At 29.4% G+C, this 11,147-nt stretch overlaps 1 protein-coding gene across 5 annotated transcripts; it reads right to left on the bottom strand.

Annotated features, from left to right (window-relative positions):
• Positions 1-3,470: 3,470 nt before the first annotated feature.
• Positions 3,471-7,142, bottom strand: LOC133782814 (protein XRI1). Of its 5 annotated transcripts, none has more exons than XM_062222238.1 (9): positions 6,842-7,142; positions 5,905-5,957; positions 5,682-5,792; positions 5,417-5,556; positions 4,936-4,996; positions 4,743-4,848; positions 4,584-4,624; positions 4,384-4,464; positions 3,471-4,184 (listed from the first exon to the last, which is right to left on the bottom strand). In XM_062222238.1, the coding sequence occupies exons 1-9, from the start codon at positions 6,859-6,861 to the stop codon at positions 3,907-3,909; spliced, it is 891 nt and encodes a 296-aa protein (XP_062078222.1). In that variant the 5' UTR covers positions 6,862-7,142; the 3' UTR covers positions 3,471-3,906. The 5 variants fall into 5 exon arrangements, with proteins under 5 accessions (XP_062078222.1, XP_062078213.1, XP_062078205.1 ...); XM_062222229.1 differs by having other exon boundaries at positions 5,905-5,960; positions 6,842-7,140; XM_062222221.1 differs by having other exon boundaries at positions 4,743-4,845; positions 5,682-5,804; positions 5,905-5,960; positions 6,842-7,136.
• Positions 7,143-11,147: the final 4,005 nt, after the last annotated feature.

The following is an 11,147-nucleotide window of genomic DNA, read 5'->3' as shown; positions in this document are numbered from 1 at the left end:
ATGTAAATAACACATATTTTCTTTAAGAAAATAGTTTAGGTTGTAATATAAATAAATAATAATAAGAGCAACATTTTTACATAATTTTCATGTTATAATTAGTAAATAAAATGAATCAATAACCTTTGTTGATGGTTTGAATTGTAAAAATACAGTTGAACATTGCTTTTTTTTTTTAAGAATATAATTGGTAACTACTCTGTAACCTAAAGAACCAAAGTGTAATCCAAAAATTATAAAGAGTTTATACTTTTTTGGACCATGTGTTTTTTTATTACTTGTTTGGACCTTGTGTTTTAAAAAATTCATTTTTAGACCCTATATTTTGTAAAATAGTTCAAATAGACCCTTGAACTCAATTTTAATAAAGACAAAATTGAATATAACAACACAGTTTTTAAGCAGAATGATTTTATTTTTGTTCTGAAGTGTTAATTTGATGAATTATTTGTGATTTCAGTTGAGAAAACTTTGACTAAAATCGGGTTTAGGGTTTTATTTGAACCATTTTACAAAACATAGAGTCCAAAAAGTAATTTTTTAAAATACAGGGTCCAAACAGGTAATGGAACAAAATATAGGGTCCAAAAAAATATAAACTCAATTATAAATAAAATAAAATTAGTAACTAATTAAGTTTGGGTAGAAGTTAACGTATTTGGTTATTCCATTTTGTGACCTGAAAAACTAAAATGTAGCCCAAAAATTGTAAAAACAAAATCATGACCAATTCATTTTGAGAAGAAACTTGGCAACGTAGATGCCTTTAAATCTCTAAAAACCACCATGTAACTAGAAAACATTAATAATAATAATAATAATAATAATAATAAATAACTTTGAAAAAATTAATTTGTTTAGTATTCTTAGTTATTTGTGTGGGAATCAATGCCAAAGAACCCAATAAGAAATTCAATCTTGGCTTTCTTTTTTCAAAGATTTGAACGAGGATTAGAAGCTATAGACACAGCCCGGCCCTAGGCACAGGCAGTCCAGCCTGTGTCTAGGGCCTCACATAATGAGACTCAATTTTTTATAAAAATATTTTTTTTAACATGTACAAAGGTCTCCAAAAATTAAAAATATATCATTTTATATAAAAAAAATTATAAATTTTGTATAAGGCTTTTTTTAGTACAATATATTGGATTAATGTTTCTTTTGAGTAAAATAATGTATAAATAAGGTCTTTTTGATGCAAATAATGGAAGATTTAAGGGTTGCCAAAAGAAATGGATGGGAGATACTTTTACCGTCAAAGAAAGTGAATGAAAGGTATTTTTACTACCAAAATTTAGAATATGACATTTTTTTAGTACAATAATGCATAAATAAGATCTTTTTCCCGCAAATTTCCCAATAATTTTATATTTGATTTTTTTCCATCCACATTTCTCATATGTATGATTCGTCTCTTCTTCTTTTTTTCTCATCCATTTTATACTAAAAGCTATTTGGAAATCATATCAAAGTGCAAGTGATTATATGATTAAAATTTTGACAAATTTTTTTATATAGAATTTTATTTGTGGATTCAATCACCAAAATTTTCAAATATTTTATTTGAGAATAGTTAATCAAATTTAAAAGATAATTTTGGTGACAAAAAAAGTATAAGAAATATTGTTGATTTCATGAATTTAATATTAGGATTCAATATATATAAATACATTATGTTTTAGAGAGATTGTAAAAAATATATAATTAAGGATAAATATATAAATTTATATAATTGTTGCATTTAAGTATCTAATTTCTAGGTATTAACACCACAAAAATTTTAAGCTAGAATTTAAGTGCAATAATTGCATAGACTTAGATATTTATGTCATAAATATCCCATTTTAAAAGCAAAACTAATAAAATACTAAATTGCACGACAACAACTAACTATATGTACCTAAGATGCAACTAAAAGTGGACGAAATGTATTTATGTCGCCAAAATAAAAAAATCTACCTAAGATGCAACTAAAAGTAGACAAAATATATTAATGTCGCCAACATAAAAAATCTACCTAAAATGCAACTAAAAGTGGACAAAATGTATTTATGTCGCCAACATAAAAAATCAAGTGTTTAAATGTAATATAGATATAAATATTATACGGCCTCTAAAGAAATTGATTTAAGAGTGTGGCTGACATAGCTTTTCAAAACACTTACACACAGTGATGTGACAATTTAGTCTAGTCAATCACATTTATTAAAACTAGGACCCACTATTTTAGAAGCAGTGACATATCACTGTGTGTAATGTTTTGGTGCATATTTTGAGTGCACATATCATTACTCTTAGTTTTTTTAAGCTATTTTTGGAGAAGCTGAAAAATATGACTTATTGGGAAAGTGTTTTTTGACAGGCTAAAGCTAGAAGCTTAAGCTTAGACAAACAATGCTTAAATATGTTAAGATTCATTTACCCTTATTTTTCTTATAAATTCCAATATTTGGAGACCTTGATATAGTTTGGAAAAGTTAGGAATTTAACCATTAAAAATTAATTTTTGGGATCTAAGTGATACAATTTAGAAAATATGATAACCAAATTGATAAAAGTTCAAGTTTTAAGACCTAATGGGAGTAATAAAAAAGGAGTGGGAAACAAATATGAATGGAATAATATTTACAATTAATAAAAAAAATTGATAATGCATTGGGATGACCCTTCATTTTTTCTTTGAAGTGATAGTCATTCCACTAAAATATTGAAAAAGCTGATTTAGTGGAATGACATTCCAACACTTTACCTCTTTTATTGGAATGAAAACTCCTTTCATTTTGGGGCCAAGTGTTGAAAATTGTAAAGAAGAATGTTGAGAGTAGTTGAAAAAAAAAATCTAACAAGACCTTTTTCAACCATCTAAATCTAGGCATTGAAAGTAGGATAAGCATGTGAAGTAGATAGCACATAATGACACCACAATCTTTTGCTTTAATTTTAAAGGCTGCCACAAAATCAAGCATGCCCTGGAACTTTGTTACCATTCCCTAGGACAAGGTGGGACTAAGACTACACAACACTGCACAGCAAGGTCTCCAAGGCAAACTGTCTGGTATAGCAACAAAAAAGGAGAATGACTTATCCAAGTATAGTATCTTCCTAGTGAGCTTTTTCTTTATAAGCAATATCAAGAATTGGAAAGTGTATTATCATGGTATCATACTATTGAGCTTGTTCTATAACCATTTTCAATGTTATCTCAACATCAGGGATTCTTATGAAGGTAATGACTTTTCACTTTCAAACTTACTGAGTAAAAAGAGATATCATGATCAAATCATAAGCAACCAGTTGATGATCATATTAATCCCATTGGGATCTGGGCCTGTGCAAAAATCATGTACATTATACTGTTATGTGTTTACTAATGAGATCAGCCCCCTAATTAACAAGTTGGGTAAAAGTGATTAGTTTTCAGCCAAGTGAAATGTACATGAAGAGAGTTTCAGGAAAACTACACCAAAACATATGCATGTAAAATCATATCTATTTTGCAGTTTCAATCTCATCTAAAGTACAATTTTTCATATACATAACTCCAATACATAAGGATTATATTTAGGAATTAAGGGCAAGGGCCGGGGGCCGGGAGAGCGCACGGTATCAATGTTCTTTTTACAAACCAGAGCAAATAGGATCTACCAGGCATAGAGATTCTTGGCTACTCAAAAGTCAACATGTAAAAAATAACAGCTACTTAGACACCTAATACACCACTTAGATGCATAAACAGAGTGGTATGTTTATGCATTCCAAAAACATCCTCCAACAAAAAAATGCACTAGAAACTCCTATACCTGACTGCCCTGGAATATTACAGGAAAAACTCAACCCCAATAAATTAGTGGAGGGGTAAGGCAAAGGTGCCGCAAAAAGGAAGTTAAGAAAAACTTATCTACCTGCTTAGCCTTTTGTTCTCATAATTGTGATGCTACCTCTCCCTCCTTCGGTACGAATTTTAGTTTTTCCAACAACCGGCTTCCCAGAAAAGGCTGAAGTGGGGTAAGGAATGCTTGGATCTTCGGTCGCTTTCTTTGACTTCAAAGGTGGTGGAGTGCGGATTCTCTGGTTTATATCCTTCAGAGTTACGTCTCCATGGGCCCCTGAGGGTTTAATAAAGGCAAACGGGTATGCCACTGAAGTAGCCAGCTTAGTGGGAGTCCGAATGAAAGACTTCCTACCTATGACACATGACAACAAACCATCTAAAAATAGTTCCTTCTATTTGCAACACGTAAGAAATCTTCTTGTTCTAACCATCTCAAGGACAAAGAGATCACATCTTAAATTATGTCATGACCTATTTGATACTTAGTGAAAACTTTCCAGATTTTAATTACAGAAAAAGAAAACAAAGAAATATCAAGAATAAGGAAGTACCTTTGAAAACTATCTTCTGTGGAGTAGAAACACGTTGTTGTGGCAAATTATTTTCATGCTCGGGTGCAATCTCGCAAAACTCTACACCACCAAACAAAGTATACATGAGATGAGAGCGATCGAGGAGATAAATGTAGACCAGAAAACAATAGTAAAAGAAAAAAGGTACACGTTGCAAGAGAAGACAAAGTTTCGTGTACCTGCGATATCAATTTGAAAATCAGATGTGCCAGAAGTATTCCTGATTTTCACATAACACGGCAGTCATTATACTTAGAAGTAGTTGAGAACCATCCAAACAAGATTTCAGCCAAGGAAAAAATAAACATCCAAACGAGAACCAAATTAAATATGCATACATAGTATCAGAGCTGAAATGCATCTCATTATCATTAAGGCAATCAGTAATCCATTCGTCCGAATGATCCAGGGTCTCATATCCAGAGGCAGACGCAGATGTATCTTCTGAAACAAGTTACACTAGATATGTTGAAAATCCAAACATTTTGTACATATCATATTGGAATGCTTTCAAAAAGAAAAGAAAAAGACCTGTAAATCCAGAGATCCAATCAGATGCAGAAGGTAAAGCCTCCTCAAGTGAATCAACCTCCTATAGAGCAGAAAAATATGAGACATGCAGTTTGGGTACTAAAATCTCATCTAACAAATAAAATGTATAATTTTCACGAAAATCTTGAAACTTGACTTGTTCGACATAATAGAAACGCAGGGCATTATATACCCACAGATAAACCCGTAGGAAAACTGTAAATCACCAGTGACAACACCTACATCAGTTCGACATAAAAATTAATGGATCCATGAAGACTAGAGTTACAGATTCTGAAGCTTTTTCAATACAAATGAAGAAAACAATGAATTTAATTCAATTTATACGTTCAAGATCAAATGGCTCCAATGTGTAGCAACTCATGTTTTATAAAGTTCATTCTATTTCACATATAGCCTTCAAACATTATAAAATGCTTTCAGTATGACAATCCAACGTAGAGGGATATTGCAAACGAACATTTGATTTAAGAAAGACGGATGAAATCTCATCACAGAGAAGGGAGTTATCAAAGTCATCATTGGTAAACTGTAGCATCCGGCGCCTCTTCATTTGTGAAAAGGACTCCCTACATTCTTCAACTTCCTTGTTCATAGTATCTGAAACCCACTTAACAACATTAAAAAGAGCATACATAGAGCATTAAGTTGCAATTCTAGAAAGTTTGAAAAAATGTCAATATACATTGTGGAAGAGAAGCAGGAAAAAAAGAACATATATTAACCTTTATGGTCAACATGGTATTCCAAATCCATGCAGGCCTTAACTGGGGTTGTTTCCTCATCAAACATATAAGAAATATCTTCTTCATTTTGAGCCACTCCATTCCAAAGACCTTCAGACATGACTGCTCATCAGTCATACCATGAAATAGTTAAATACCAAATCAGATATCTTCCAAGTATGTCGACAGTTAGTAATTTTTTGAGCCACATTGTGGAACATACCGTAATTTGGATCCTTTTGGAAATAACTATCCTTTTGCCAACCCCATTGCGCACTTCTGCCCATTTTATATCATAACATGAGAAAACAACAAGTTCAATTAAAAAAACATAGATGAACAAAGTAAATAAAAGCCATGGTCAAGTAAAAGGACAAGGCAAGTGCATAAAACAAAGCTCAGAACCTAAATTACAAATATAGCTAATTGAATTGAGCTACTGCATTTCTTTTCTATTCTATATACCTTTAGCTGGAGAATCTTACAGAAATGAAAAGGGCTGAATTCAACATCAAACCAATCAGCAAAACCATGACCATCACCAAAATAGATAACCATTCAGTGGTGAAGGACCAATCAACTCATTCAATACCTTCCATTCACGTAACTGAAGCACACCAATATATCATTTGAAGAGATTATATATATATATATATATATATTACACACAAGCACACACACACAAAAAAAAGACAAAAAGTAGCAGTGGAAATTGGATCCAGTACTAGCATTCCAAAATGAAGAAGGAAAATAAAAAATCAGTAAAAATAAAAGGACAATGCTACAAAAAATGCTTACTAAAAGGGTATCATAATCCAAACATATACCATTAGATTTAAGTGATAAAAGGGCAAAATAAAAGGCAAAAGCAAAATGACCCAACAACCAAATCACATAGTCCATTCACTCATTTCCACTCATTCTCCTTAAATCTGCAGATTAAGTCATATCATCTCCACACATTTAACTAAAATAAAAAAAATCTTAAATACAAACCGAACCATAGATATCAAGAAACCAAGAATCAAGTATAGTAACCACAACCAAGAACAAACTAAAAAAAAAAATGCAATTCGGAGCAAAACCCAGATACGAAAACCGATCACAGATATCAAAAAATTAAAAAAAAAAAAAAAGGAAAGAAAGAAAGAGGGATTTACTTGTCGTTATCGCAGTCCATTCGCTGAAGCAAAACAAAGCGATGAACAAGTCCTTCCTCACCACAAAACCAGAGAGAGTCAGGTCAATCTTGAGGTCTCCTCCTGCTCTGACCGTATGAGAAGAAAAAAGTAGCCGTTACGGAGAAGGAGAAGCCGTCTTGGTGAGAATTTATAATCGCATTTTCTCTTCTTCTCTTTCTGCTACTTCTGGCTTGAGATGTGTGCTAGTCTCAACAATAGACCATTAAAAAGGGCAGAGGCAGACCCTTTCCTCACTCACTCACTCACTCTTTTTTTTTTTTTTTAATTTATATATAATTGAATTAATTAATTTTAATTGAATGAGATTGACATATAAATAAATATTTTTTGTTTTTATTTTAGGCACGAAATTTCGTATATCCCAAAGCAAAGCAAAGGAAGATGGAAATAAAATATCAAAAGGTTAAACAATGAAGTCCATGGCCATGGCCATGGCAGAGAGGGACCCATCTCTCTCTGCTCCCCCTCCTTCCTCCTCTTTTGCTTATATATTATCCATTTTTTTTTAGGGTACATTATTTTGCAAAGTATAATAATAATATTTATTTGGTAATTAATATTTTGAAATCGTACTTATTTGATATTATGTATTTTAAAACCATATATATTTAGTACCCTAAATTTAAATTTAATTACTTAATTACATATAACTAATGACATATAAAATCTGAGTCTAGGGTATTAAATATGTATAATTTTAAAATGCAGGGTACCATATGAGCATTATTGAAAACAGAGGGTACCAAAGTTTGCAAAAATATAGGGTACCAAATGAGTAAATTTCATTTTTTTATAAGTAATTTTTACATTATTAAACAATACTGATACATCTTTTTCTATTTTCGGCATTTGTATAGATATAATCCTAAATTTTTTTTATATGATGGTGTACATTGTACTTATTTAGAACATTTCGCAAATTTTCAAGAAATTCTTAATAGTTTACGAAATCGAAAATAGAGTTATAACTGTCAAATTTTACACGTGTATACAAATAAATAGGCTCGCGTGAAACATATAGTTTAAGACATGTTTTTGGTACCATAATTTATTTATAATTTCTTTAAAATTTGTAGGGTTCTGGATAGCTACAATGTACACCGTTATATAAAAAAAAATTAGATTATATCTATTCAGGTGCCGAAAATAGAAAAATAATGCACCGGTGTTGTAAAAAAAGTAGATCTGTTGTAATCGCTCTATATATATATATATATTAAATTTCGAGTATGCATCATGTTCACTCAATAGTTGAATTAATAATTAGATTAATTGGACGGTTACTAATGACTAGAAGCCTAAAAATATCAAACTAAACATAAAATACATAATGTAATCAAATTTGTATTACTTAACATATGCATTAAGCTTTTTAAAAAAAAAGAAATAATAATAATAAAATCCAAAGAATGTATATAAGTTTGTAAGTATATATATTTATAGGAAGGTTCTTAAGTTTGCTTATGTTGTATGAGCATTTTCTATTTTTGGTACTTAGAAAAATTATAATCCAATTTTTTTTTGTATGATGGCTTGCATTATAAGTATAACAGACATCCTGCTAATTTTTAAGAAATTTTGAATAATTTATGGTGCTAAAATCAAAGTTTAAATAGTTTGTTTTCCACACGTATAAAAAAAATCAGACACTCATACAACTTACTATTTAAACTTTGATTTTAATATCATAAATTATTTGAAATTTTTAAAAAATTACCACGATGTCTGCTATAGCTATAAAAAATTGAGTTAGACCGTTACTAATAGCTAAAAACCTAAAAACATCAAGCTAAGCATGAAATACATTAACGAATGTATTTGGCTTTTCACAAAAAGATATCAAATTTGTATATAAGTTTGTAAGTATATACATTTATAATTTTTTTTACTATTTTTAAGAATAATTGATAAAAATAAATAAAAAAAAAAAGAAAATAGACATAGACAAAATTTGGTATGTCTTTATTACATTAATTGTTTTTAATATTTTTAAAAACAAACAACTAATTAATTTTTTTTAATGTGTCCTAAATGGTTAATACAAATCAATCCTTAATGTTTTTTTAATGATAGGAATATTTTGTAATACATAATAAATTATTATAAAATTTAGTTGTGTAGCTCATAATTAATACCTACTCTACCATTACTATTAGTATACCATGTACTTTTTTTGTCTTTGAAGATTTTGAATGTACAGACGTTTTTCTTAAAAAAAAAAAACAAAAATAATAAATGTTTTGAGAAAACAAATTTATTACGTCATAATTATTTTTTTTTACTTTCCACAATATTTTATTAGAGTTTAGTACATGCCTTACTTTCTCTTAATCTATTTAAAGTACAAGACTTTGTGTTAGATTTCAATCTCATTTTGGCCGTGAAATTTGACTTTATAGTGTTAGAAAAAACTATCATTCTTTTTTTTTTTTTTTTTTTAACATTTGAAACCTGTCATTCAACAAGCTAATATTATATGACTTTTGGTACATTGTTTAAAATATAAATTTTGAATGACTATGAAATAAAGTTCACACTTCACATAATAAAATAATTAATATGAGAAAAAAATGGTGAGAATGGCGTAATATTAAAAATAATAGTAGTGGTGTGCTAGACACACAATGAAATTATAGGCTATTGCTACGGGTATGCATCGGTGCATACATTTTGTGACTTTTAGTGTTTTTTGGTTCGTAAACAGTTTTCGGTGCGAGTTTTTTTATAACTGTATTTGTTGTAGTTATTTAGAGCATCCTGTAAATTTTCATGAAATTCCGAATAATTTACAATGCCGAAAACTAGGTTCAAACAGGTTGTTGCACGTGTGATTAATTTTTTTTATACGCGTGGAAAATAGTCTGTTTGAACCTAGTTTTCGGTATTGTAAATTATTCTGAATTTTCTGAAAATTTGCAAAATGCTCTAAATAGCTATAATAAACACAGTCATAAAAAAAAAATCACGCCGAAAACTGTTCACAAGCCGAGAAACATAAAAAGTTACAAAAGGTATGCACCACAGAATTATCTTGAAATTATATATATTTTTTACTAGTAATGATATGTATTAAATAAGAGTGTTTACTGGTCGGTGTGATCATATTAGAACATATTTTAACCCATCTAATTAAGTAAAAAAAAATTAATCCGTCTAATATTTTAGATAGTTTTGACGGGTCAACACGGTCAAATTAATCTTAGGTTTATTTTTAAAAAAATATTTAAACAATTAGATTCAAAATATATGTATGTATAAATGAAAAAAAAATCTAGTAATCAGTTTATTCGAGTTATATTGGGTAGGTAGGTAACATTTTCAAACTGCCAGTTTGAATTTTTGTCGGTTTGGTTTGAACGGTTTGGAAAAACCTTTGTACAACCCTAGCGTTAAATTTTAAGTAAGGATCACATCACTTTTGATTGTGTAGTCGGTTGAGAATAATTTCACATCGATCTATGTAAATAGCGTGTATAATTTGAGTGTGTCCCGATCACTACTTAAACAATAAATCAAAAATAATGATGTGTATCTAAAATATGTAGCTAGACATTACATACAGTAATGTGGCAGTTTAGTCTAACCAATTATATTTATTAAAATTATGATTCATTATTTCAAAAAGGGTAGGTAATCATTTGGTACTCTGTGTTTTTACAAAGTATCATTTTGGTACCCTCTATTTTCAATAATGCTCATATGATACCATGTATTTTAAAATCGTACATATTTGGTACTCTAAACTCAAATTTAATTAATAAAAATTTATCAATTTAATCAAACTGTTGTCAATTATGTAAGTTCTAAATTTAAATTTAGTTACTTAATTATATATAACTTATGACAGTTTGATCATATTGACAAAATTTTATTTATCAAATCTGAGTCTAGAGTATCAAATATGTATAATTTTAAAATACAGGATACCATATGACTATTATTGAAAATAGAGGATACAAAAATGATACTTTGCAAAAACATAGGGTACCTAATGAATAAATTTCATTTTAAAAATCAAAGGTTTATACTTTTTTGGACCCTGTGTTTTTTCTCATTACCTGTTTAGACCCTGTATTTTGACAAATTACTTTTTGGACCCTATGTTTTGTAAAATGGTTAAAATAGAACCCTAAACCTGATTTTGGTCAATGTTTTTTCAACTAAAATCACAAATAATTTACCAAACTAACAATTCAGAACAAAAATAAAATCATTCTGCTTAAAAACTGTGTTGTTATATTCAATTTTTTCTTCATCAAAATTG

The sequence above is a fragment of the Humulus lupulus genome, chromosome 1, assembly GCF_963169125.1.
Source record: "Humulus lupulus chromosome 1, drHumLupu1.1, whole genome shotgun sequence".
NCBI classification, from domain to species: domain Eukaryota; kingdom Viridiplantae; phylum Streptophyta; class Magnoliopsida; order Rosales; family Cannabaceae; genus Humulus; species Humulus lupulus.
Note: the sequence above shows the minus strand (reverse complement) of the source record. Positions and strands in the feature narration are given on the sequence as shown.